Source organism: Fringilla coelebs (genome assembly GCF_963513975.1).
Source record: "Fringilla coelebs genome assembly, chromosome: 10".
Taxonomy (NCBI): domain Eukaryota; kingdom Metazoa; phylum Chordata; class Aves; order Passeriformes; family Fringillidae; genus Fringilla; species Fringilla coelebs.
The window spans coordinates 17,273,138-17,301,074 of record NC_140036.1 but is presented as its reverse complement, the minus strand read 5'-3'; the positions used below and the strand labels follow the sequence as shown (position 1 = coordinate 17,301,074).

The window sequence follows — 27,937 nt, the reverse complement described above, 5'->3', positions numbered from 1 at the left end:
ATGGCCGCGGCCCGCCCGGGGGCCCCCCCGCCGCCGCCGCCGCTGCTCCCCCTTCTGCTTCTCCTGCTGCTCCCCGGTGGCCGCCGAGCTCTGGAGGGTGAGTACCGGGCGGGCGTGCCCGTCCGCCGCACCGGGGCCCGAGCGACCGCGCACGGGTGTACGCATCCTCCGGGATGTCCCAGGCCCGTCGTGGCTCAGCGCGACTCGTCGTCGCGCCGCGGATGCCCGGTTGTCCCCGCGGAGCGCTCGCCGCCGCAGCCCCGCTCCCAGCGCTTAGCCGCCCTCAGTAGGTTTCAGAGTCAACGCCCCGTGGAACCGAGCCCGGCGCGGCAGAGCCGCGGCATCCGCGGCCGGCGGCTGCTGGCAGGGAGCGGCGCCTCTTTGGATACTCGGTTCACGTTTCGAGGCTTTTCTCCACGACCGAGAGGGCTGGAAAATTAATATTTCTTTCAGTGGAAGCTCTTGGCGTGCCAGAACTGGTGGGGCCGCGGAAGGAGTGTCCGTGTGCCGTGTCCGGCTCCATCCCTTCCCCGGCTGGGTTCGCCGCGCCCGCTGCCTTAACCCCCGAGGCTCCAGCGTGGGACCTCCCGGGCGAGTGGCCACGCGTGCCGCATCTACCCCCGACCGGGTCTGCGCTCCGCGGCTCGCCCGCCCTCGAGCTGCGATGGAGTTGGGAATAGAACGGGGAGTAATTCTCTCCCCCTTGGAAAGTGAACGCCGGTCTGCGGGGCAGCGCCGCTGCACCCGCAGCTTTGAGCCAAGAAAGAGGCTTTTGGCCCCGCTGGGTCCCGGGGGTTCCCGAGCGGGCAACGCGAGTCCCACCGGAGAGAAGGAGGAGAAGAGGGCTCGGACGGGTTTTTGTTTCGGCACAAAGTGTGCGAGGCTCCAGCCGGAGTGCCGGGGCGGCGGCGTTCCGGTGTCCGGTAACCGAACCCGCTGCCAGAGCGGCGGGAGGGGGCTGGCGAAGGAGGGACGGAAGGGAAGGGAGATCCCCCGGTCGGAGCAGAGCTGTGGGTGCCCCCGCCCGGGCAGCGGGTGGCGGGGGCTGTTCGGAGGCGGTGTCGTGCTTCGGGCTCCCGCTGCCGTCGCCTCGCGTTGCGAGGTTCGGGCCGCGGCACCGGGGGTGGCCGTGGGCAGGAGCCCTCCCCCGCTGCGGTGGCTGGGGGACGTCTTTCCTCTAGCTTTGGGCTTTGTAGAAAGTTTGGGGGGTGCTTGTTGTCCGCGTTCCTCTTCATCCTTTCTCCGTGTTTTTTTCTTTAAAAGGGAAAAAAAAATTAAAACCCCGCGTCCTTTGTACGCTGTAGGAATCAGAGCTGTGGGCCTGCCGGGTCCGTGAGCTCCCGGCTAAGCGGGAATCCCGGGGCAGGAGGGGAAGGGAGAAGCCACCGGCGCTCAGCCCTCGCGGGATGCAGAGCACCCGCCCGGGGATCCCTGCGTTCTGGAGAGGTGCCGGCGGATGAAGTTGTGGGCAGGGAGCCCCGCGGGGCCCCACGCTTGCAGCTAGCCTCTCGCAACCTGCTTCCCATCAGCGGTTTAGGAATTTGGGAAGGAGGGCTGGCAGCACCGGTGTGTATAACCGGTGTGTATCACCTGGGGACAGTCCCCCCAGCCTCTCCCCCCACTGCCGTCTGGGGATGGAGCAGTGCAAAGAGTCGGATGGAGAGAAAATAAACAGGCCCTGCTGAGGAGTCATTGGGTTTTTTCAGCTTCCGGAATGTGTGGAGGGGTCAGGGGCTGAACACACCGTCTGAGAGGTCAGGGCCCAGCTGGGTGCCAGCCCAGTGGGACCGCTTCAGGGCTGGCTGGCAGCTGCCCAACAGTTTTTGGGCTGGCCCCGATTCCCAGTAGGATTTTCTCTTTTTTTTTTTTTTTTTTTCCCTTTGCTCTTGTTCGAGCTGGAGGGAAAGTTGCAGCTGGCCTGGAGAGGCTTCTGCCTGTGCAGCTTAGGGAAAGCCGCTGCTCGCATCAGGGTCAGCGAGCTCCTGCTCTTCTGCTACGTTTGGCATTTCTGTCCACGCTCACCGCTGCTTCCTGACGGGGACTGGCGCGTTCCAGAGGTTACTGTAAATCTCATGTGCACGTTTGTTTGGATATTTTAGTGCTGATCATAAATCTGGCGTGGCCATAAATCTGTACGCACGTCCTGCAGACAACAGCAGCGAGCAGTCCCCAGACCCGACCACTTTACCGTCCCCTCCGAGGTGCAAAGGGCTGGGCTTGTGGCTGGTGCCGGGCTGGAAGGGCAGGGGGCTTTGGGGCTGGATGGCGCTCCCCATTCCCCAGGGGATGGCGGGGAGTTGGGTTTCTTTACAAGGCCCCACGGGGGTGGAGGAGAAAAGCCGCGCTCGGCAGCAGCTCAGTGAGGGCTTTGTGCTGCCGAGGAGAAAATGGTTTCTCTCCAGATCCTGTAAGTGCGCTGGGTCTGTTTGAAGTCACAATGTGTTTTTCTTCTCCGGTTCAGCAGTCCCCAGGCCGGCTGCAGAAGGAATGCTCTATCCAGGGGCAACAGCGGATCCTTTCTCCAGCACGGGGGTTTGAGCCGAGAAGTTTGTCCCAGCGGGGCTGTGGGAGCAGAGGCCCTGTGGGGAGTGGACGCGGTGGAACAGTGCGGGGAATGTGCTGCGTTCCGGGCCCTTGCCGACCATCCAGGGCTAAAACCCCAGGCTTCAAAACACCCTGGCCCAAGGGAGCATGGACAGCCACAGACTGGATCTGCCTGTCGCCCTGGGGGTGCGGTAGACTGGGACAGGGACCTGCTCTCCCCAGGAGCCACTCTCCCAGGCTGTTCCTGTTCTGAGCAGCCTCTCTGGATTCAGGACTCCATTTAAACTTGGAGTTTCCCACGTGCTTCCCAGTGAACTCCCATGCAGAAGTGCTGTAGTTTGCTGCACGTAGTCCTGAGCAGACTTGGGCTCTAGTAAAATAGCCAAACCCCGCAACGCATCAAGACTTCTGGGGGGATTTTCTTCATCTGGGCTCTGCCCAGTGACACCTCCCCGACCCCAGCTGGGTGTCACACAGATTGACCACGCTCCTCTCTGCACCAGCAAACCCCTACTTAATTGACCCCTTTGCTGGAGCTGCCAGATATTTTCTTGGCAGAGAGATCTGCTTTCTGTTTAATTACTTTTCACAGAAATGGCATGTTTCTTGGTGGGGCAGTGGGTGAAGTTGGCCCTGCTGTTTTATGGGTGCTTGGGGTAGGGCCGTGAGGGAAAGTGGATCGTGGGGCTCTGAAACACTCGCTGGATTCATTAAATCTCCTGTTCCTCAGTAAAAGCTGCGCTTGAGGAAGCCTTCCCATCGTCTGTGCTGCCGAGGAGGGGAGGAGAAGGGCTTTCCTTTGTGTCAAGCGGAGCATGCGGAGAGCTGGGGAGAGGGAAAACTTGGAGCACCAGGGTCCGTTTGCAGCCCCACATTTCTCCCTCAGTGTACAGCGAGGCTGTGGCTGCCAGGCCATGCCTGCCCAGCCCTTGCAATTGGGAATAGCGGCCTCTGGTTTTTAAGGAATGAACCGAAACTCCTTGTTTTGTTATGATGACTTACTGCAAGAGATATTTGGGGAAACCAGTTTGTTGCATTTTCTTTCCGTGAGCCGTTTGCTGCTGCCGCTGGAGCAGAGGAGCTTGGCTGTTTAATTAAAACAGCCCCAGCAATCTGAATCACAGACTTGCATGTTTTTAAAATTGTAGCTGTTCCTGTTGTGCTGAGTCAAACTGGTTTGTCGGGATTAAGCGTCTCCGCCTGGGAGCCGCGCTGGGGGAAGGGTGCTGGGGTGGCCCCGGGCTCGGAATCCCCATTCCCAGCTGGTGCAGACCACAGGGTGGGTGTCAGCCTCCCCCGGAGGAGAACCCTGGGAAAGGGGGACTCTACCCAAGGGCTGCGGTGGAGCTGGTGGTTGCCGTTTCCACAAGCTTCTCAGTGGTTGAAACCATAATGAGCTGCTGTTGTTTCTGGGTCCAGCATGTTCCCATGAAGCATTTGGGGGATGGTGGTGCCCCTCCATGGGCAGGAATCTCCTTGCAGAGCCCCATGCCCCAAGGGATGGGCTGCCATCTTGAAGGCCAGGCAGCCTGTTGCAGTGACACTCCCACCCGACTGGGACCGTCCCATTTGAAGTCATGTTTTGTTTTTTTTATTGCATTTTTGTTGTTGTTGTTGCTGCTGCAAACCCAGCCCTGTGCTCTGGCTGGGCGGTGCTGGCTGTTGGGCATGGGCTGTTCCCTCACAGAGCTGAGCCTCAAGTGGGAGCCATTTTGTAGGAAAGGCACGTGGGCGTCCTGCCTGTGAAGGGACAGGCTTGGCACTGTTGGTGAAGCCTCATCCTCCTGCGCTTGGGGACCATTGTCACCCACCCTCAGCATCGCCATGGAGGACTCATGGAGCTGAGCTTGGGAGTGGGGCAGCATCCCCTTTCTGCAGGGCCACATCCCTTTCCCACAGTGCCACCACTCCCGGGGGGCTGCATCCCTCCCCTGGTGCTCACTTTCCCCTCGGTGCAGCTCAGCCCTCCAGCCTGCGCTGCCTGAGTCGGGAGGTGGCGAGCCCAGTGCTGTCTTCGCATGGCCGCCCCGCTGAAGAGGAACGGGAGCCATCTTGAGAAGAGGCCAGAGCGCAGCGGCAGGGCCGAGCGCCGGCCCCATGGCCGCTCTCCACGCACGTGCCAGCGTGTGCTGGCTGAGGGTCCCCGGCTGGAACAGGGGGGAGGATTTTGCTGGGGGTGGGGGGGGTGGTTCTCTTTATTTTATTTTTGCCCATTGCTAAGCCCCGCTGCGCTGCGGGGCCTGGCGTTTCTCATGCATGTGGCAGAAGCTGTTGACAAACACCTGTTTCTCGGCCCCTTCCCCAGGAATGCCCCGGGGGCCCTGCGGGGGCTGCAGTGCCGCAGGGGTGGGCAGCAGGGATGTCCCCTCCCAGGGGAGCCCTCCCCCAGGATTCTCCTGCCCAGCAGCAGCTGCGGGGGGATTTGAGCCTCCCTGTTCCTCTGAGAGGTGTGGCTGTTGCGCAGGGCTGCCGAAATCCATCCCTGTCCCAGGGAAGGGACACTGCTGTCCCCATGTCCCCTGCGCCCAGTCCTGCGTCTCTCAGGTGCTCGGTGCCTGCCCCGCAAGGGCTGGGGCGCAGGGGGACCCCGCAGGGAGGGGGGCACGCACACGCGGCGTGCTATCCGAGGCCTTTTTTTATTAATGAGAAAAATGTGCAGGGCTTGAACGATCGCCAGGAACAGATTTATTCTAGTTCCCCAGAAATTAAACCGAAATGAAGGAGCGAGTCAGCCCGGCCCGGCACCCCCTCCTGACTCTGTGCTTGTTTTAACTTTGGAAGAATCTGACTTTGGGGGTGGGGGAGGTGGAGGAGGGAAGGGGGGGCAGTATTTGGGTTTAAGCAGTTCCAGATGGGCTTGGTGCTCTCAGAGAGCTGAGGAAGTGAGCAGAGAGCAGCGCGGAGATTTGGGTAACTGCCCCAGGCAGTAGAGAGGAGGGAGATCTTGGCAGAAACTCCCACTCTGCGCTGCCGGGATGGGATGGAGCTTGGCAGCCAAGCTACCCGTCTGTGGGGCGAGCCTTTGGATGTGCACAGAGTAACCTTTTTTGGGGAAGGGGTGGTTGTTTTTTTTCTTTTAAATATCATTACTCTTTCTCTGGGCACTTTCCAAAAGTACAACCTGGAAAAAAAATGGAGAAAATGGAGCTGGAGGGAGAGAGGGGCCGTTTGGATCTCAGCCTGACGCAAGCAGTTGCCCTGCGGAGGCAGGTCTGCAGTACCGACTGCCTTTTCTTCCCTCCCCTGGGGACTTTGGGGCTCTTTATCCACCCGTACCAGCCCAGCTCAGCTTGATGGCTCCATGGGGACACCTACCCCATGAAAACATGGCCACAGGGCAGTGGGGTCACAGAGAGAGGTGGCAGGAGTGTCCCCATCATAACATGTTCTGGAAGGCTGATTTGCTGCCTGTGTCCTAGTCAATGGCATTTGTGGCTCGAACAGGTCTGGCATCTCCTGATCAGATGACTTATTTCTGTGGCAGCAGAGGACAGTGGCATGGCCATTCCTGCTGGGGACGGCGACCTATAAATCTGTCCTGCCTGCTGGCCCTAGAGCTCCTGTCTGTCTGGCACAGCTGGTCTCATTGTCCGTATGGCAGAGACCTGCGGCGGGCAGCCCCTTCCCCTGGGCCAGGCAGGGACATTTCTGTCCCAAGTGGGCAGTCTGGCAGCAGGCAAGGATGAGACGCTGTCTGTGGGATCTGTCCATTCCCCTTTGCACACAGCCTGGCACAGCAAAAGCATCTTTTCCCCCCAGACAAGCTGAAGTAGCAAGTACCGGGGCACATCCACCACGTGGGCAGGGATGGCAGCTCTTCCTTGGCCAAGCTGACCCTGGTGTAGCACGCTGGGCTCTGACATCTGAAATCCCCGTGGTATTAATAAAACAGTAATTGCAGTGCAGGGCTGGGCTCGGGCAGCTGGCTCCCATTTTCTCCCAGTGTTGGTACAGCCTTTCTGCAGGACCAGGGCCTGGCAGCAGGACCTGGCAGGCTTTGGGCAGCAGGCTGCACGTGCCCTTGGCGTGCAGCTGGAGGGCGGAAGCTGCTATCCTGCAAAAGTCCGAGGCTCCAAGTGCTGTGGTTTAGAAGGGGGTGCCCACAGTGTGATGCTGGCGGGTGCTGGAGCCCAGCTTGGCATGGCTCTGCTCAAAAAACGGCAGAAATCTGCCCTTGCCGCCTTGATCCACTGCGTGACCAGGCGGAAGAGAGCACCCATCCCTCCCTGCATCCCAGCCGCTGCCACTTGATCTGCCTTTTGCAGAGCTGGCACCTGTCCTCTCTCACATGCTTCAGTCTGTCTGGCAGCCATCAGGAAACAGCTCCTGGTGAGGAGCACGTGGCCGGAAAACCCTCTCCAGCCAGTTAGCGGATGGTGGGTTGGCGACAGGGCAGGGCTGGATGGAGGAAGCATTCCTGTCCCCCTCCACCCCATGTGCCAGGCAGCTCCCAGTCATCTGGGATCTGGATCTGGCCAATGCAGTAGGTGCAGGACATTGGGATCAGATGGGGAGGGACTGTGAGAGAGATGCAGTAGGCCAGTGGCTCAGAGCCATGGGACCGTCTCCTGGCTTGAGGTTAATACCCCAGTGTAGGTGTGGGATTGGGAAATGAAGGATGCATCCTTGGAGCATCATTGGAATTGGAGTTTTGGGCCCTACTGTGAGCTTACCATGGTTCTGGCAGGGCTGGAGCTGGCAGTGCTGAATGATGCCCGGACTGGCAGTGCTGCCCACCCCTGGCTGGGCTCTCTGGGCAGGGACTGCCTCGCTTGGTGTGTGCATGTGCCCCGTGTGCGCAGAGGGGCCTTAATCTCAGTTTGGGCCTCTGGGCCCTGCCATAATGCAGAAATAATGAGTCTATTATTAAGTGCCCACAGTACTTCTTCACTCCGGTGGCTCGCCTCCAGCAGCAGGCAGAACCTGCCCCGCTTGAAGTGGATGTGTCATCATTTGCCTCAGCAAATCCAATCCCCTTTGATGATGGGCCAAACGCCCTTGGCATGAAGGGCCACAGCTGTGATACAGGCCCCTTTTTTTCTTTCTTCCCCTCCTCTCTTCCCTTTGTTCCCAGTTCATTGACAAGTCGCTGGCTTGCCTTTGGACCTGGGACAAGTGGACGTTGGTGGGCATGTGTGGTCAGAGCCCCTGTGCCCCCTGGAGAGGGCTGGGATGGGGGGCCAGCTCCTACGGCAGCCTCGCGTCTCCCCCCTCGGCACTGGGGAGCAGCAGGCGCCCTGCTTGTCATAAGGACAGGTTCCCAGCGTGGGCGGTGATAGGGAGTGCTCCAGCCCTTCCCTTGGGCTGAACCGCACTGCCTGGCCTGCCCGGCCTGACAGTCGGGGAGGGCAAGGGTGGGACCAGCACAGCCCCCTGGCCTTGCGTTGGGCACTAGGGTAGATGTGTGTGCAGGGGGTCCCTGGAAGAGATGGGATTCCTGAGGGAGGATGAGGGCATGTGAGTTGTACAGCATGCTGGCAGTGCTGCCGGCCCCATCCCTGCAGAGAGAACTAGCAAATAGTGCCTGCCAGAACCTTCCCCAGGCTCACAAAGCCCATGCCTGGCACCTCCACCATGGGTAGCCCCTGACCACCGAGGGTGCCTGCTGGTTCCCTGCCTGATGCCTCCCACGCTGGCTGCAGCCTTCCTCCCTGCTCTCTTGGCTCTTGACTGCATCAGCAAGAGCCTCTCCTCCCTGCAGTGCAGCTCCGGCACAAGGGGCTGCCAAGTGCCAAAACCTCCCAGCACGCCACCTCCTGTGCCCCAGAGCTGCTGTCTGTGGTGTGCTCCATCCACGGAGCACGTGGGCTGAGCGGGCTGGGAGAGCTTCCTAAGTGCAGGCAGCATGTGGAGTCCCCTGGCCTTGGAGCTGGGACATCCCCTGCCTGGGAGGAGGATGGCTACAGGGTTTAGCTGGGGTCGGACGGGGAAGAACCCTCCTGGAGGAGGAGGAGGAGGGATCTGGGTGAGCCACATGCTTCAAGAAAACGTGTTGCGGGGTCTCCCAGACCTGACGCGCTCACAGGGCGCTCCTGTGGCTCAGCTTTTGTGTACAGAACGCTTGTCAGCGGGAAAAGTGCAACCTCAGGTTCTCTCCCACAGGCAGCTCTTTGTTCCCAGATAAAGGACCTTACACCAAAGGCCCTTTGTGCCGCTGCTCAGAACAGTGCTGGGATTAATTGTACCGATAGGTGCTTGAATGAGGAGCACGCAAGGCCACTCACTCCTGGTGTAATTATCTTCAAAACTGAGAAAGAAATTAAAATATGCAGAGATGCCCCTTTTGGTGGCTTTTTGAATAGCAGGCAGTCTCCAAGATTAAAAGTGCATCTCTAAACAAGGTAGCTTTCCTTCCAGAGGAGAAAAGCATGGCAGTGAGGGGGAAAAGAGGCACCTGGCACCACTGTTAGCAGCCACAGTGGTGGAAGCCAAGCCATGTCCTGGAGCAAATGGCCCAGCCATTGATGGTGTCTGCAGGAGCTCAGTGTGGGGTAAGGGGGGACGTAAGGCTGGTCCAGGCCACTTGCCTCGTGCAGAGCTCTTGCAGACATGGTGCCATGGTGTGCATAGCTCACAGAGAGCATGGGCACGTTGCAGAACAGGTTCCTCTGTTTGCAGCAAGGCTGCGTGGGTGTCTTTACTAACTCTTCTCCCTTGCCTTCTTCCAGGATGCTCTGGACTTGCATGAGCTGCCTTCTCCTCATCGGGCCAAAGAGCTGGCATCCTATATTGCCAGTGTATCCTGATAAAAGCCATCAGTCCACATATTCAAAGGGGAGACCGTTCAAAGTGGAGCTTATTGGTGGAGACGATTGAGTCTTCCCCAGTGGCTTCATCTTGAAAGAATTTTGATATTTCCCCCCCTTTTCTGGCTCAGCCATCGCTGCCGCGCGCGTCTGCCGCTCAACAGCGCGAGACGGGCTCTCTGGGCCTCTTAAGGGGGGAGTTCAAACGTTTTCGCTGGCCTCAGACCATGCACGCCGCATTCCTGAGCCTCAGCACCGGGAGAGAGAGGTCCCTGGCTCCAGATGGGTCCTTGCCAGGGCTTCAAACACCTAGTGAACTGCTGGGACTCTGTAGAGGTGGTGGGAGGGCTGCTGGTAGGGGACCGCTTGTCTTTGCAATTCAGGGTGTGCTTGGGAGGAGACATGCAGGGCAGGGAGGAGGCAGCCAGAATGATGCTCACAGGCCTGTCCAAGGAGTAAGAATCTTTCCCTGCATGGGATCCCACTCTGCCATGGAACTTCTGTTTCTATGTGGAGTCAAGCCTGGCTGGCTGCTCTTGCTGAGCATAGTGAGGCTCCTGCTCCATGCCTTGATTTTGCCCAGCTGAAGGTAAGGAGAGGACAACTCCCAGCGCTGCAGACAGTGATAAAGCAAGCCTTAGGGTGACTTCCCCAAGCTGGCAAAATTGGGAGCCAATTTCCCGTTGACTAATGGGACCAGGCTCTTGCTGTGGTGTGCGGGATTGAAGTGGCTTTGACTCACTGTTCAGCCAGCCCTGACACCGTTCACGTCCCTCCACAGCACCTGCAAACCTGAACCGTGCTGGGAAATCACCGCTGACACCTCTCAACCCCGCTCTGGCACCATGGGCCGGGGGAAGAGAGCAGCTGCTTGATCCTGAACCACTGAAGCCCAGTGCTTGGGCTCCCCAGCCCAAGCATCCCCTCTCACATGCCCTTTCAAGGGGGGCCAGTGCTTGGTGTGCCCCAATGTTTTTGGGAGAGAAGACCAGGTTCAGGTCCAGGTCATGGTGAGAGCTCTGCGGCACCTTTAAGGGCCCAGAACAGTTTCTGCAACTCAGCTCAGCATGTGCCACTAGCCCCTGGACCATGCAGCACAGAAGCCCATAGGGCCTTCCACCCACGACCTTCACAATGGCAGGCTGCAAGGGTCTGGGAGGCTCCACTGACCCCACCTGGGTCACTCCCGTGGCTGCAGGAAACCCCCTCTGCCCTCTGTGCTCAGCCTGTTTCCTTTAGCTGAGTTGCTCAGTGAATTTTTTTTTATTATTTCCCCTCCCCACTCTCTCTCTCTGTGATTTACGTGGCTCTCACGCCAACAGCCGGCTTGGCTCTGTCAGTTTTTCTCTCCTCTGCTGGTCAGATGGCAGATGCTGCCAAATTAGGATGCAGGCAGCAAGCCTCCTGTCCAAGCTGAGGTTCTGCCCACGGCCGACACTCAAGGCGAAGGACGCTGCCAGAGGGGACAACTGCCATGGCAAGGGTTTCTTACGTGGGGCCTGCTGCTGTGCAGGAGAGTTCCCGCATACCCTGGACAGGTTTGGGAAGCAAACACCCACCATGGTCTGGTCAGTCCATGCTATGCTGTGGCTTGCCACAGCATCCTTGTGTCACTCTATTTGCGGGCACACCCTGCCACCCAGATCCCCATCTCCCCAGCTTGACTCACCGCCACAGCCGCTCATCCATCAGCAGCCCCAGCCCTGAGAACGCAGGGCATCCCTTCCCCGCTGCTCCTGCAGAATCACCCCCAGCTGGCCCTGCACTGGCTGCACCCGCACAGTCTCTGCCCCGGGAGTTGGCAGCCCCGCACTCTGAGCGCTGAGCACACGCTTGGCTCTGCTCACCGCCAGCACGGCGTGTCTGGGCCCTCAGCACCGCTGTGCCCTTATTAGGGCAGCCAGCACGGGGCCTGTCCCTCGCAGAGGTGTGGGCAGCCCCCTCCTGGAACCTGCTCCCCCATCATCTGGTGCTGCCCACCCGCCCTGGCAGCCACCCCATGCAGGGGTCTGGGAAGCACAGCAGTGTCTCCTGTGGTCTTGTGGCCGTGCAAAGCTACACTTGGGATCCTGCTGGCATTCAGTAACTGGTGATGTGGGAAATGAGAAGGGAGAGAGATGGCGGCTTGCTGTGTCCCTTGGGCAGGTAGTGCCTTGGGACTAAGCAGAAACTGCCTTATGGGTGCACAGACCCATTCTGCCCATCCTGTGTCCCACCCTTCCTGCATTGCCTGTTTGACAGAGGGCTTCTTCCTTCTCTCCCTCTGTTTTTGCCAGATGCCCTTAGTTTGTGTTCTTGAGAAACAGCAAATGACCCCTGCCCAGCAACCATCTCTGTGCTGGAGTCTGATGTAGATGCTGCCCTTCTGCACCTCTACCAATGGGGAGTTGGCACCATGAAAGGTTTTCCTCCCTCTGTCCCCAGTGCCATTCCCACTGCTGGTGCCACCAGGCCGCAATGGGACTGTGTTTGTGTTTGCTCTCGGCGAACAGCCTGGGCAAGAAGCAAGCTCGCTAGCCCAGCTGGGAACCTGGCAAGCCACAAGGCAGGTCAGAGAGCCCACGTGTCCCCGAACGTGCTTGTTTGTGTGCCGCGGTGGCACCCACAGCCTGTGCTCCCAGCCTGCCTGTGGGTGCTGGCCTGGCAGCTGCTGGCGGGTCTTGCCGGGGTGGGACGCGGGAAGAAGGTGTTTACCTCCAGTCAGGCTTCATCCGAAACCCTGCGATGCGTGAATGCTTCCTTCCTCCTCCACACTTCCTCCCTGCCTAGGTCAGCCTAGGGTTTTCCTGGGGTGGAAGGAAAGAAGCTGAAACTGCTTCTTGCTGTGGGGCTGAGCCATGGTGCTGGCACAGCTGAGCTGCCCTGGCACATCCTTGTGCCCCAGCCGGCGAGAGTGAGCGGTTCCCGGCCCGCTGCTAGGAGAGCCATGGCTCCCTGCCCTTCCTCTTGAGCCCGGGTGGGCTGAGAAGTGGACAGATGGATGGGCAGCCCTTAGGGAAGTGTTTTGGCCCTGGTCCTGGATTCTGCTTGGTGCAGGCAGCAGGGCCCCCCTGAGCACACCGGGGTCTCCACGCATTTGCACCCCACTTCCACCAAACCCCTCCTAGGCAAAAGAAGGTCCAGAGGACCCCAGGGTGGTGGGGCGCCTGCTCCCCTCCAAACAGCCTAAGGGCCATCCCTGGAGCAGAGCTCACAGGGCCAGCAGCTCACAGAGGGTCATTGGCCCCTGAGCATGTCAGTGTGCTCTCATCCTTGTGTTTCACCCCTGGTTTTTGCGCGTGGTGCTCGCGCGGAGCCACGCGGCTCTGCCTGGGATTAGCGACAGCTGCCTGCAATTGCAGCTCTTCCCAGACAAGCGTCTCGCTCCCCCAAGGCTGGGGCTGGGGCTGTTTGGGGAATGCTGCCGGGGTGGTTTGTCTTGTAGTCTGCTGCAGGAATGTTGGCCAGACGGTCAAATTCTTCTCCCCTCTTGTAAAATGAGTGATGTGGGGCGTCTCTGGGAGAGCAGCCTGCCAGTCCCTCCTCCTCTGGATAAACCTGCCTGGCCCGCACCGCCCTGTCATGGGAACGGGCCCTTTCAACCCCAGCCACATTAAATACGCGCCCTGCCAAAGCAGAGGGGGAGGGTGCGGACAGGGGCGCCCGGTCTTCCTCCTTTGGCACCCCTGCACTGCCTGGGGGACACGTTTGGCTGTGCTAGTGGCTGGGGACGGCAGCTTGTCCCCGTCTCCCCCTTGCCACCTGGCCAGCTCCTCGTCCTGCCGCTTGCCTCCTCCAGCACAGCTCTCCAGGGACGCCTCGCTCTTCCTGTTCTCTTGACAGGAGAAGAGAAATCTGGAGTCTGTCTGCGCCGCTCCCCCCTCCTCCCACCACGTCTCACCCCCCAAGTTGCTGTTTTCCACAGAAATGTCAGGCTCAGCTCTCCTCTCCCCCACTCCTCCTGGTTTTTTTCCCCTCTAATCTTGGCCTTCATCTCCAATTACTTCTTTCTCTCCTTCCTTTCTCTCCAGAGACCCTGATGGACACAAAGTGGGTGACCTCTGAGTTGGCATGGACAACTCATCCGGAGACAGGGGTAAGTTTGGAACCAGCCCTGGTCCTGACCTCCAAAGGGCAGAGTTGGCCCTGGCCCCATGGGAATCGAGGGCAGAGCTGGCCCTGGCCCCATGGGAATCATGGTTGCTCACCAGTGCCTTTGTGAAGCTGCCTGCATCTTTCTCCTTTCCTCCTGTGCATATCCTCGCCTTGTGAAACCATCTCCTCTTGACTCCGTGCCAGCGGAGTGGGAGTGTCATGGTCGCTGGCCTGGGTTGCTCTTAGTCAACTTGATCACCAGGAGGGTTGTGACAGGTGAAGGTGTAGCTGCTGCTCTTCCCTGTTGACTGTTGCCTGTTCCCCCCCACCCTGTGCCATTCACGATGTGTCTGTAGCACTGATGTCCCTGGCTGGGGATCTAACGCTTTCCCTCTCAATCACAGTGGGAAGAAGTCAGTGGTTATGATGAGGCCATGAACCCTATCCGCACATACCAGGTCTGCAACGTACGGGAGGCCAACCAGAACAACTGGCTTCGTACCAAATTCATCCAGCGCCAGGATGTCCAGCGCGTCTATGTGGAGCTGAAGTTCACTGTGCGGGACTGCAACAGCATCCCCAACATCCCTGGCTCCTGCAAAGAGACCTTCAACCTCTTCTATTATGAGTCAGATACGGATTCTGCCTCTGCAAACAGCCCTTTCTGGATGGAGAACCCCTATATCAAAGTGGATACAATTGCCCCAGATGAGAGCTTCTCCAAGCTGGAGTCTGGCCGTGTGAACACCAAGGTGCGCAGCTTTGGCCCTCTCTCCAAGAATGGTTTTTACCTTGCCTTCCAAGACCTGGGAGCCTGCATGTCCCTCATCTCCGTCCGGGCTTTCTACAAGAAATGCTCCAACACCATTGCTGGCTTTGCTATCTTCCCGGAGACTTTAACGGGGGCCGAGCCCACTTCCCTGGTCATCGCCCCGGGCACCTGCATCCCCAATGCAGTGGAGGTGTCTGTGCCCCTCAAGCTGTACTGCAACGGCGACGGCGAGTGGATGGTACCCGTGGGAGCATGTACGTGTGCTGCTGGATATGAGCCCACCATGAAGGATACCCAGTGCCAAGGTATGTGCATGGCAGAGTGATCATGGCTTTTGTACCCATGGGTGCATTGATGTGAAGGAGGTGATTTTGCATTGAGCTCAGTCTGGTTTTGGAGGCTTTTCCTTGATGAGTGAGCAGGGTGATATCTCAGAGGGCTGGTCTGCAGTTTGACTCCGAAGCCTTAAAACCTTTGTGGTCTGGACTCATGCGGTGTCTGCTGGGACACACTGGTGAGCAACCAGCAGTGCTACCCTCTGTGGGATGCATCTCCTTGCACAGAGCTGCAGCTCAAGGCATGGTCCTCAGCAGGGATCCAGCACATTTAAGCCCTTGAGCATTACCAAAACCTCTCTCTCATCGCTGCTGCCGTATCCAGAGTCTTGCCTCGCTCCCTCCTGCAGTGCTCGTGGCTGGGGCGAGTGATTGTTCTTGGCAAGTGTGATTTCACGCTGCTCGTGCGGAGGCTTGTTCAGAAGCCCTGGTGGTGAGCAGGGCTCCCCTGTGGGAGAAGCCATGCTGATGCATGCTCCCCCTGCCAGTGCTGAAAGCTTGCAGCAGGGATGGTAGGGACCAGCACGAAGGCAGGGGATCTGAAGCTCCTTGTTCTTGCTGGAAGGGAAGGAAACATATCCTGCACATGGCGATGTTGGGGATGGAGAGCCACCCTAGCAGCAGGGTAGCTCTGTGTGGGTCCTGCAGCTGCCGTGCTCTCCCACGATAGCTTTGGTGTTGCTGTTTAACCCCAGTTCGGGTGTGTAGGTAAGGAAAAATCTGTCTGGATAAATGTTGCATTCCCTTGGGGTGATTTTTTTTCTTGCGAGCTGTCTCTGGCAGGGAGGACCCTGCCCTGGGGTTTAGGGCAGAAAGGTTGCTGTTCCCCTTGGCTGCAGGCATTGTACAGGGAGTGGGATGCTGGCGGGGCCCCCAGCACTGGATGCCTTGTGCTCGCCGATGACGGGATGCTTGGCGCCAGCCCTTTGCTCTTGGCAGGGGCCGTGTGATTTGGGATGGCCTGTGACGTGGGGCTCGGGCCAGGCTGGCCTCCCCGTTGGCTTTGGGAGCAGTGTAGCTGACAGCTGTGCTGCTGTGGCTGGGTAGGGAGAGGTCAGTCTCCACAGGGCTGCAGCTCTGCCGGGGATCCAGAGCCTCCAGCACCATCAGTGCCAGCACAGCTTTGACTTCAGTGCCACAGCCCCCTGCATCAGTCTTGTGAGCAGCCAATCTGGCTCCTCCTGAGCTGATGGACACCAGTGCCAGGCATCCGTCCACACTTTAAACTGCACTGAGGTCCATGCTCCTGGGTAGCTGCTTTCCTTCTTGCTTGGACTGGGAGATCTTAGACCATACACGATGTTGGCTCTTTACCAGCAGAGAGTGGGGTTTGGGCACAAGGTGACAGTTTCCAGCCAGTACTGGGGATGTGCTGAGAGGGGGCATTCCAAGGCAGGACAGAACTCCTCAGATTAGGCGCAGGAGCCTGGGGCAATGTCCCGTCTCCACATCCCCAAGCTGGACAGCCCCCCATGTGGCAGCTTTCCCAGCGCCTTTGATTTCCCACCAAGCCCCAGCTTCTGCTGCAGCAGGCAGGGAAGCCATGCTGGGCCATGGGCACGTCTCCATCCGGCAGCCTGCCTTCTCGCTGGGCAGGAGCGGCGGTGTCCTCACGTTTCTCTGGGAAAGTTGCACTGCGCTTGTAGGATCAGATTTTCCGCCATATGATCGTGTGTTTTAAGTGGAAACAGCTGAAGAAGGGCTGGGAGAAGCTGAAGCTGCAGCTCCTTTTCTCCTCTTGGCTGGATGTTCCCTTACCCCATTTCCACAGTCCAGCACCCCCAAGAAGTCTGGGAGCCGGTGTCGTGGGCAGCAGTGTGGAGGCAGCCCCCCAAAGCTGGGGTTTCATCACTCCTGCCCCAGGGAGCCCGCAGGGGCTTCACCGTGCAGGCAAGCAGCGCTCCAGAGTGCCAGATGGCATTTTAATAAATAACAATACCCAGTTACTGCTTAGATGGGATAAGCCCTGTTGTAAATCTCCCCCTTTTCCCAGACTTTCAGTGGCCTTTGAAGACCTCCTCCTCCTCCTCCTCCTCTTTATCTCCATCCAAGCCAAGATTAGAGCTCACATTCAGACCTGTTACAATGCAGCTTGTATCCCAGTCCCTCGGGAGCAGAGGGCTCATCCTGCCCGACTGAAGACAGTTTCTTTGGCATGCTTTGTAAGGCGATACGCCAGGCTGGTACCTGGCGCTCTACTCCTGAGTTGCCACAGCATTGATTTGGCATCTCATTCTCAGCCTCATTATCTTTATTTAATTAGCACACGGCCCTTCTGGGGGTTGTGCCGCTTCCCACACACTCCCTACCACGCAGAGCTGCAGAGGCAGCTCTTGGAGGACAAGAAAGAGCTGCTGGCCGGGGAGGGGAGCAAAGGCTCCCACATGCCTCCATGGGCTGGGGTGCACTGCGCTCACACCCCAATCCCTGCATCCCCTGGGGTTTAGCTTTTCTCCAGCCCCATCCCTTCTCCTTTTTGTTAGGAGGTACCCAAACAGTTCAGGGGATTTGGTGTCAAGGGGCTCCCCAAAAATGTTCCTGGGCATGTGCTCCATGATAGATTTGTTGAGATTTGCACCCCTTATGTTGCTGGCTTCACGCAAAGACAGAAAGGCTGCTGTGCCAGGGTGGGTAATGAGCCCCCTCCTTGCATGTCCCCTCTGCTTGGGAGGAGGGCCACAGTGCCCCCAGAGCCTGCACCCCACCTAGGAGGGGAACTGAGTCTGTGTGGTGCAGTCTGTGGATACCCAAACCATAGGAGCACTGGGGGTGACAGTGTCCAGCAGTACACCACACCTTCTTGAGACCCATTTCTCAGTCTTTTTGTTGTTTCTTTTCTCGTGGCACCAGGCACTGAACATTTGGACACAATCAGTAGGTGAGCACAGGTCAAGCTGGGGCCAAAATCAGAATTTTTGCAAAAATAAATTTCCCTTGCAATCAGTGACTAATGAAAACATCACCGTGAATTAAATAAAAAAAAATTGCCAAGCAAGCATTGCACTTGCCAACTGTTTGCAGCTTTGCATTGCAACATGGGCTTGCTGCATGAAACCCAGGAAGTGAAACTGCCTGGGATTAATTGCCCGGGATTCCAGATCAAAGGCAGCAGCAGGGAAGGCAGGGAGAGCTGCCGGTTTACAGCCAGGCAGCTCCACAATGGGTTACTTGTAACACAGTCGAGGAAATCTGCCCCTGCCGTCCTGCCTGTGACCCACTGTGGCTCAAGAGGCAGCTTTGCTTATTGAATTTTTTTTTTCTTTTCTTAGAAAAAAATTGTTTTCCTGCCTGTTCCTTGGATGCCGCTTCAAACCCCCAAAGGCTCTCTCCCTTCTCTCCCTTCAGATTTACTCCATTCACTTTTGGACTGCGCTAGTGTGAAATATTTTCACCCAAAGGGTGATTATTTTACTTTATTTTAAATAACTGCCTTTTAAGAGAGACTTAAAAACAGAGTTACCGCCTCGGCTGTAGTCAGGCTGTTACTTCCACAGCTCTGCTCCATCTGTAGCCACTTACGACAGCGAGAAGGGAGCGAGCTGTGCAGGTTCATAAAGCACAGATCGTCCCGAACAAACCTGACTGCTGCCTCTAAAGAAATTACAGGGTTGATGGGCAAAGGGATATGATCAGTTTAATTTATCTAGGCTCAGGCGAGGCGTCCTGCTTCAATCCTACAGGGAGAGAAATAGCTGGAAGGATGTTGGAATATTGTAGTGTGAATGGGAAGCAGTCGAAACATGAAACATGGTCGTTTGGGGCTGTTTTTTTCCTGTGTGTCATGGCTATCCCTGCCTTCCCCAGGGGAGGGGACCCCAGAGTTTTGGGGATGCATGCGTGGTTCACTGCTGCTTGCCTGCATCCCATGCAATAATGGAGGCTGCCTACAGGATGAGTCACTGCTCTCTGCTGCTGCCAGAAGGGTTTTATTTCGGTGTTTTTTTCAGCTCCCTTCCTTGAACTTTATTCACGGTGGGGATCGTATTTGGGAGTAGTACTCCCCTCTTCCCCCAGCTCTGTGCTGCAGCCTTTTGAGTCAGGATCAGGCCGTGGAGGAGGGCAGCTGATGAAAATCCTGGAGGGGCTGCCAGCACCGGTAGGGCCATGTTTGCCATGCCAGGAGTGCGATGCCCCATAGGGGGTGCAGGGGCAGCTTTACAGCAGGGCTCTGTTACTGTCCTCCTCCCTCCCACGCCCCACACAAATCCCCTCTGTGGCTGATCTCCGCTGTCAGGCCAGACTGCCTCTCCCTCCCATCAAACCAGCGGCTCCTCTCCGCTTCGGTTCCCTGACCTGTTATCCTGTGGCTGTCACTGACTGTCATGTTCTCCCCAGAAGTGACCACAGCACAGCACCAGGAGATGTGATCTGTGTGCAGAGGTTCAGAGTTGTTATTTTATTTGAGGACACTTCAGCAGGAAAAGTGCTTATGCAAAGCTCTCGGCAGGGAGAAGGGAGCCTGGCTTCCCAGCTCAGGCTGGATGGAGTCACGTTCCCACTCCAGAGCTCCCAGGCTCGTTCCGCAGCGTGCCGGCCAAGACAGTGGTTGTTGTACAGGCAGTTTCTTGCAGAGAAGAGATGACACAGCGGCTTATCCACCAGGGACCTGGGATCAGCTTTCAGCTCGGTTACAGCCTTCAAATGTGGCGGCTGAGAGCTGTCACACTGCCACCGAGGTCTTTATGCTCTGATTTATTAAGCAGAGTTGGAAATCTACACACTGGAGTGCATCTGGGCCTCGGTCCCTCTGCTGCTCTTCCCCTTCTTAACAGGGCTGGTTTAGGGCTCATCCCCCTCCTGCCAGGATGGCATGAGGATGCAAAGAAAAGTCCTTCATCCCTTTAGCCTGCCCTGGGCACTACTTAGGGGTGGCAGGGAGCTGCTGAAGGACAGCTCTGCCTGTCCCTTCCTCCTGTGTCTGGGAGGCCACAATCACCTCCGTGCCCGTAACCCACTGGGCACCGGCTGGCGCTTCATGTGCTGGAGACCAAGCGCCTGCATCCCTCCTGCATCCTTTGCAACCCCCTGGCTGTCCTTGGCTGCCATGCCATGCTTGGGCTGTCAGCTTCACACACGCTCTGGTTGCTCTGGCTTCACTCTCCCCCCAACAAGCCTGTTCAGGGGGTTTTGTCCCTGATGGATCTGGGCTCCTCTCCATAACCAAAGCATGTTTGGCAGCTTTCTGAGCCCAGAGCGTTCCTGTCCAAGAGGTTTCAGTCATCTCTCATTCCTCAACAATCTGGTTCCTTATGTGTGAATCTGCATCCACCCAGTTTGAACCGCCCGGGACTCCAGTCAGGGTGCGTCTGCCTATGCCAAGGCTTCTCTGCAACCTCTGGGCCTCTGCTGTCCACATAAAGACACATTTTCTGATGGCTGGGTTGTCCTAGGCTGGGGAGACAGAAGCCCTGGACCTGCTGGCTTCCCATTACTTGCCAAAGAGCAGATCTGTGCACTGCTTTGCCTTCCAGCCTGCACAGTCAGGACGGGCAAAGCTTTCATTTCCAAAGGGAAGGCCCAGAGGCTGGGTGAACTCAGGTCAAGGAGCTGGAGTTAGTTGAGCCATGTAGTCAGTCCTGTTTTGACCAAAGAAGAGTCTCACTGCTGGAAGGCTCGCACCCTGGGAGCAGGAAACAGCTCCTGACACTCATCCAGGCGGAGGGGCGGGAGAGCAGGCAGTTGTCTCTGCAAGGGCTGCTCTCACGTCCCCCTGGTCAGCAGCACTGCACAGGAGCGGAGCTTCTCCCTTGGGGTTGCTGCTGCGTGGTGCCTGGGCAAACCAGGGACCCAGGACAGCACCTGGAGCTGTGTGCGGGTCCCTGCGAGGCCGGCCTGGCAGCGTGTGACTCACAGCACTCCACGCCCCATGTGGGGCTGCAACCAGCCGGAAAACTTCCACAGAGGGTGTCGGGAGATGCCTCATAGCAGGAAACTTCCACTCGCCACAGCCTGGTGAAGCACCAGGAAACCTCCTCCTGTTTTCAGGATGATGTGTGACAGGCGTGGGAGGGTTACCTGCCCTTGGAGCTTCCCAAACGTGGTGGAGCGAGGAGGACGTGCCCTCCTTCGGGGCCATCGGTGCTGATGCTGCCCCAGCTGTGGCAAACAGGGTGATGCTGAAGCAGAGCTGGCGCCAGTGGGTCTCTCACCTCATCCGGCTGCAAACACAGAGCACAGAATCCACTTCCTTGGGCAGCAATGTGATAAATTGGGCTATTTTGAGGTGTGGGTCAGGTTCCTGAGGCCGCTCTGCTCCTCAGCTCAAGTGCTGTTAAACCTTTCACGTGCCCCTCATTACAAATAAACACCTTGTGGTGCCAATGGGGCTGTATCCCAGGCCTCGTGGCTCCTTGAAGGACCCTGATCGGAAGCGGAGGAGGGAGGTGGCAGTGATGCTGAAGCAGCTCTTCAGCCAAGGACCTGCAGGAATGTTTTCATCTCACTCAGAGCTCCACTTGAGCCGACCTCGTGAGGTGCCGCCGCCCCGGGACTGAGAAGTGGCTCAAGAGCCTGAGGCGGAAGGTTTGGGGCTGAGTAGCTGATTTTGGGTGTTGGAGGCCTCTTGTAGGGGCTGCAGAGGAATTCTTTCCTTCCCAGCCGTGTTTCCCCAGAGGATGGACCTGGCACTGTGAAGGTTGCCAGGCCTGGAAAACAGCATGGCCTTCCTCCATGGAAGGGGGCACGGTCAGACCCTTGGGACAGGCAGTGAAGAATCATAACTGAGGAGTGGAGCTCTGGATGGACCTGCTGTGTCCCCCAATACTGCTGGTGGTGACCAGCTCGTCCCATCTCCAGTTACCTTGGGTCTGCTGCTGGAGCCCAGCATTTCCTGGCAGAGCTGTGCCTGAGCCTTCTGGTGCTTCCAGCAGCCCACTCTTCTCACCCTACCCAGCCATGAGCCCCTGGGCATGGCTGATGGCAGTGGAAAGGCTTGCAGGAGGCGTGAGGTCTTCAAGCCACTGATGAAAGATTTGGCAGGGCAGCGAGGAAGAGTCTGCCCAGCTATGGTGGGAGCAGTGAATGTTTTCTGGGTTCACTTTGTAACTCAGGTCTGGTTTTCTTTCCTCCAGCGTGTGGCCCAGGAACCTTCAAATCTAAGCAGGGGGAAGGTCCCTGCTCTCCCTGCCCTCCCAATAGCCGGACCACCTCTGGAGCAGCAATGGTCTGCACTTGTCGAAACGGCTTTTTCCGGGCAGACACAGACCCTGCGGACACCGCCTGCACCAGTGAGTCCTGCTCTGGGCAAGGAGGGGAGGAAGGAAAGCTGTGGAGGTGATGGGCGTCTGTGTCTGGGATGGGGATATGTGCTGTGCCCATGCCAGGGCTGAGCTGGACATGAAGACACCCACTCCTGCCCCTCACATTTCCCTGCAGGTGTCCCCTCAGCCCCCCGCAATGTCATCTCCAACGTGAACGAGACGTCGCTGGTGCTGGAGTGGAGCGAGCCGCAGGACACAGGCGGGAGGGATGACCTGCTCTACAACGTCATCTGCAAGAAATGCAGCGTGGAGCGGCGCCTGTGCACCCGCTGCGACGACAACGTGGAGTTCGTGCCGCGCCAGCTCGGCCTCACTGAGCGACGCATCTACATCAGCAACCTGATGGCCCACACCCAGTACACTTTCGAGATCCAGGCCGTGAACGGCATCTCCAACAAGAGTCCCTACCCTCCCCATTTTGCCTCTGTCAACATCACCACCAACCAGGCAGGTCAGTGGAGCCACCAGGGAGCAGGGGCTGTATCTCCTCCACAGAGCGGAGTGGAGCAGAGATTTCTTTCTGACAGCCTGGGAGGCTGCAGTCCTTTGTGGTGCCGCCTAACTGGCTCTCTGGGCCTGCATCTAATCCCCTGGGTAAACTCTCCTCTCTGTTTAAAGCATGTCCCTAGAGGAGATGAGATCAAAATGCAAGCAAGTGAAGAAGACTAGGGCTGGCAGATGCTCCAGAGAGCTCTGGATCTTCTAGACCTACCCCAGAGATGCTGTGCCTGCTGCGAGGGGAGGAGGAAGGAAATGAGATTTCTCTCCTGTGTGCATGGGAAGGCTCAGCACCAGCCCAAGCCTTTGCAGGCAGCCAAGTGCTCTGCCATTCCCTCCTTCCTCCCGCTCTGGCCCCGCTCCAGCGTGCTGGTAATCTCCAGCCACTGCGCACTGATCTGATTTCACGGGTCTTGCTGCTGGGGTGGAGCACAGAGCTCCTGGCAAATGGAGGAGGGGAGGGAGCCCCGGTTTGGGCTGGCAGGGCCCTTCCCCGGACCAGTCTACAGCTAGGCATGGGGTGAGGCATGACTTCCGCGCTATTTCTGAGGCTCCCATTGGGGTTGAGATCACACCTCCTTATGGAGACTTGGGGAGGCCAGTCTCAAAGCTTTTCCATGCCTTTCCACCAAGATTATCCAAGCCGGTCACAGGCAGAGCATTCCCTACAATGTGTGGGATGGTGGAGGGGGAAACCTGGTGCAGGTGGCTCATTTCTTCCCTGCCCTCCTTCCTAGCCCCATCTGCCGTACCGACAATGCACCTGCACAGCAGCACTGGGAACAGCATGACACTGTCATGGACTCCCCCAGAGAGACCCAACGGCATCATTCTGGACTATGAGATCAAGTACTCGGAGAAGGTAAAGCAGGAACAGCCTTTTCCCTCCTCCAGCCCTTCTAGTTGGCCATCAGCACCGTGGCATAGGGGGTCCCTGCAAACCTGGCTCCTGGGGGATGTGGGAGTCAGCAAATGGGGGGTGGCTTCACAGAGGTGACACCCACGTCTCCCCTACAGCAGGGCCAGAATGATGGCATCGCCAACACAGTCACCAGCCAGAAGAACTCGGTGCGGCTGGACGGGCTGAAGGCCAATGCTCGGTACATGGTGCAGGTGCGGGCACGCACCGTGGCGGGATACGGCCGCTACAGCCTCCCCACGGAATTCCAGACGACTGCGGAGGGCGGTAGGTACCAGCACTGGGCTGCCTCCATCACCCAGCCCTCCCATGCCTGCTCCTTTCCCAGCTTGACCTTGATTCCTGCCTGTCCTTCCATCAGGTTCCACCAGCAAGACTTTCCAGGAGCTGCCTCTGATTGTGGGTTCGGCCACTGCAGGGCTGGTGTTCGTCATCGTGGTGGTGGTGATTGCTATCGTCTGCTTCAGGTACTGGCTTTTCAGGGAAGAGGGCTTCAAATCTGGGTTTGGGGGTTGCTCATGTCTTCCACAGAGCTGTCTCCCCCTCAACTGTGAGCAGAGCTCTGGCAGCTCCACTCACAGAGTGAAGGACTGGACTGGCCACATGTGGGTCCCGGAGCAGGGGTCCTGTGGGAGGATTTGTGCCTTTGCTTCCCCAGCACGAGCTGGGCTCTGCCCAGGCTCCTGCCATGCACTCAGCACAACTAGGCCATCTCCTCCCATCGCACCTCGGGTGGAGGGATAGCTCTGTGCACAGGCTGCCAGAGGGAAGGCTCTCTGGCAGAGGCTGTCTGTGCTGGGATTTGGAAGTTGGCAGTGAATGTCTTTGCCCCATCAGGAAAGGGATGGTTACTGAACACCTCCTCTCGTCTCCTTTGGGCAGGAAGCAGCGCAACAACACCGACCCTGAGTACACAGAGAAGCTGCAGCAATATGGTGAGTGTGTGAGCCCAGCAAATGGACTCTGTCTGCCCTCTCCCAGTTCCTGTTCCATGCAAAGGGGCAGCCTTTTCTAACAAGGGGTGGGCTGACAGCCGGCCAAGTGGCTTGATATGTGTCACCCTTGCTGCGTCCCTCCTGGTGATGGCTTCTGCCCTTGCAGTTACCCCTGGGATGAAGGTGTACATTGACCCTTTCACCTATGAGGACCCAAACGAAGCTGTCCGGGAATTCGCCAAAGAGATTGACATCTCCTGTGTGAAAATCGAGGAGGTCATAGGAGCAGGCAAGTCCTGGGGCTGGGCACAGCAGGTGCTGAGACACTGCTGCCTCTCACCCTGTCCTGTGGCTCACCGTGCTGCTCCCCTCTCTCCTCCCCACTGCAGGGGAGTTTGGCGAGGTGTGCCGTGGACGCCTGAAGCTGCCTGGCCGCCGCGAGATCTTTGTGGCCATCAAGACGCTGAAGGTGGGCTACACGGAGCGGCAGCGGCGGGACTTCCTGAGTGAGGCCAGCATCATGGGCCAGTTCGACCACCCCAACATCATCCACCTGGAGGGGGTGGTGACCAAGAGCCGCCCCGTCATGATCATCACAGAATTCATGGAGAACTGTGCGCTTGACTCCTTCCTCCGGGTGAGCATCCATCCCCTCCTGCCCTGGGCTGGGGGCTGCAGTGTATGCAGGGGCAGCAGCTCTGAGCACTTCTCCATCTCTCTACATGGTCGTGCTGGTGTCCCTGGGTTAAGCTCTGAGTGGGAGAAGAGGGGCAGCTCTAGGGAGGAGGAAGGTGATGGTGGTAGCACATTGGGATCCTTCCTCAATCTGTTCAGGATGTTGCAAACCCCTCTGATCTCTCCTCTGGCAGCTGAATGATGGGCAGTTCACAGTCATCCAGCTGGTGGGAATGATGCGAGGCATCGCCGCTGGCATGAAGTACCTTTCGGAGATGAACTACGTGCATCGGGATCTGGCTGCCCGCAACATCCTGGTCAACAGCAACTTGGTCTGCAAAGTGTCTGACTTCGGGCTCTCTCGCTTTCTGGAGGATGACCCAGCTGACCCCACCTACACCAGCTCCCTGGTATGGGACACTCACAAGGGATCTGGGATCTGGGGGTGGGGGGAGACACCTCAGGTATGCCTTAATCATGGAGCTGTGTATCCGTGCAGGGAGGCAAGATCCCAATCAGATGGACAGCTCCCGAGGCCATCGCCTACCGCAAATTCACTTCAGCCAGCGACGTGTGGAGCTACGGCATTGTCATGTGGGAAGTGATGTCCTATGGGGAGCGACCTTACTGGGACATGTCCAACCAGGATGTAAGTGCTCTCTGGGGAGTAGGGAACTGGGAGCTGTAGGCTGCCTGTGCAAGCCCAGGCAGCTCACAACCTGCCTCTGCCTATCTTTCTGCAGGTGATCAATGCTGTGGAGCAGGATTACCGCCTGCCACCCCCCATGGACTGCCCCACTGCACTGCACCAGCTGATGCTCGACTGCTGGGTGCGGGACCGCAACCTGAGGCCAAAATTTGCACAGATTGTCAACACGCTGGACAAGCTCATCCGCAATGCTGCCAGCCTGAAGGTCATCGCCAGCGTCCAGTCTGGGTCAGTGACATCCTTGTTTCCAGCCAGCACTTACCCCAATTCCAGGGAACACTGGAGTTGTTGGGAATAAGGCTGTGGGAGGGAGGGGATAAGACTGGGGATCCCTTGTTTCCAGTTACACCTTTCTGTGCCCTGCTCCTTGTGACCTCTGGCTCTCTTGCCCTTTAGCATCTCCCAGCCGCTCTTGGACCGCACTGTCCCAGATTACACCACCTTCACCACCGTGGGAGACTGGCTGGATGCCATCAAAATGGGACGGTACAAGGAGAACTTCGTCAATGCTGGGTTTGCCTCCTTTGACCTGGTGGCACAGATGACTGCGGAGTAAGTCCCTGCTTGGAGGGGAGGAGGGAGAAAACTGGGACTGGGGCTGCTGCACACTGTCCCTTGCTTATGTGACAGCCACCTGCTCCCACCTGGGTGTGTGGCAGGCTGAATTAAGGACTGGGATTCAGCATCCAATCCCAAGGGAGTTCTGGTTTAGGATTCAGCATCCCATCCCCTCTGGTGTTAGAAGGATCACTGGAGCTTGGCTGAGGACTGTAATGATGGATTGATCCATTGCCCCAGTGGGGCAGGGCCACATGTTGATGTTGCTGGTGGCTGGGGGCTGAGTTGTCACTTTTTCCTTGCAGGGACCTGCTGAGGATAGGGGTGACGCTAGCAGGGCACCAGAAGAAGATCCTGAGCAGCATTCAGGACATGAGGCTGCAGATGAACCAGACACTCCCAGTGCAGGTTTGACCGCAGGGGACTCTGCATTGGAACGGACCAAGGGAACCTGCCATAAAGGTTCAGTTTGCGGTGCAGCCCAGCTTCCTGTTTTCCCCTCCACACGGCGCTCCTCTGCCTCAGACGGTCGCCTGGGACGGGATGGGACGGGACACCCTTCCCTGGATCGAAGGCACTCATGCTGAGGGAGCCCAGCTTTTCGTCCCTTGTCCTGGAATGGCGAGGCAGCAACACATCTTCATATTGAAGATGGATTATGGGACAGAGATGGCACATCCCACTTCCCACCCTGTCTTGGTGCTCATCGGTTTGAAAAGTTGTTCTGCTTCTTGGATTTCTTTTCACCCTGTTTTCCCCCAAATCCTCACTTCCCTCACCTCCCCGAGGCCACAGACTGTTGACCCGTCCGCCGAGTCCGTCAGACATGTCCGAAGCCTTCCCTAACTCTGTTCCCCACATGGAAGCAGCTGGGGGAGGCCGAGCCAGCGACAGGGCTGGGGCCACCAGCCCCAGACAATCACTCCTCTTCTCCAGCCCTGGCAAGCCCTCCGCCCAAGGGTCTGCACTGGAACGTGTCCGAAGGGAAGGCTTCGCTCCCTTTCTTGGCTTTGCACGCCAGAACCCGAACCCGATTTACTATGCAGGGAGTTAGGCAAAAAAAACAAAACAAAAGAAAAAAGAAAAAAAAAAGAGATATATAAAAAAAAGATAAGAGGGAGCAGAAAGGGGAGGGAGGGGGACCAGGTGCCCGGCTCCTCATCTCTTACCCTCTTGGTTCTCCTGGCCGGCTCTGGACTGCAGAGCGAGGCCATCAGCACGTTTGCACAGGGACCCTCCGCCCCCGGACCGACCGACGGCAGCCGCGCTCCCCCGAGGGCCGGAGAGCGGGGCTGGGGCGGGGGCTGCGCCGGGGGCCGCGGCTCCCCCAGCCTCCTCTTTTATGCAGAAGGAGCAGGTGCCGCCGGCGCGGCCGCCCGCTCCTGACACACGCTGTGATTGCTGCCAAAAGACTCACTCACCTTTCCCTGAGGATTCACTGCAGCCCGGTTCCTCCGAGCCGAGGGAGAGACTCCCAGCGTGCCTGAGTGTGCGTGAGTGTGTGCATGCGTGCGTGGGTGTGTGCTGGCCGCAGGACTGTGGGAGGCAATGGGCAGAATAAAGGCAATAAGAATTTTACCCGAGTTTCCTTTGCTCGATCGCGCTCTCATTGGATGGGCCCGGCTGCCTGCAGCTTCGCTGCCCACCAGGGTCATCCTTCTCCTCCTCCTGGCCGACCCCAAGCTGGCTGTGTGCCCCTTTCTGCTCTCCCTTTCTCTTGCTGTCATGTTTTCAGGTTGTCCAAGGGACCAGGCAGTGATCCTGTACCAACCCTGTGGTGCTGGGAAACCCAGCACGCTCCCTGTGAGGCACACAGGGTGGAGGCTCTGAGTCCCAGGTCAGAGCCAGTCAGGAAACTCTAATGTACCAGAAATACTCAGCATTTTTTTCCCCCCATACCCTTCTCAAGTCAA

At 58.1% G+C, this 27,937-nt stretch overlaps 1 protein-coding gene across 1 annotated transcript; it reads left to right on the top strand.

The window, feature by feature from the left end:
* Positions 1-27,573, top strand: EPHB3 (EPH receptor B3; the record flags this gene model as incomplete). The annotated part of the gene is made up of 16 exons (XM_084212416.1): positions 1-97; positions 13,301-13,365; positions 13,769-14,441; positions 21,542-21,697; positions 21,846-22,181; positions 22,966-23,090; positions 23,246-23,414; positions 23,509-23,614; positions 23,985-24,082; positions 24,249-24,371; positions 24,472-24,719; positions 24,952-25,167; positions 25,257-25,406; positions 25,501-25,694; positions 25,863-26,018; positions 26,330-27,573. The coding sequence occupies 16 exons, from the start codon at positions 1-3 to the stop codon at positions 26,436-26,438; spliced, it is 3,021 nt and encodes a 1,006-aa protein (XP_084068542.1). The 3' UTR covers positions 26,439-27,573.
* Between the last annotated feature and the right edge of the window lie 364 nt (positions 27,574-27,937).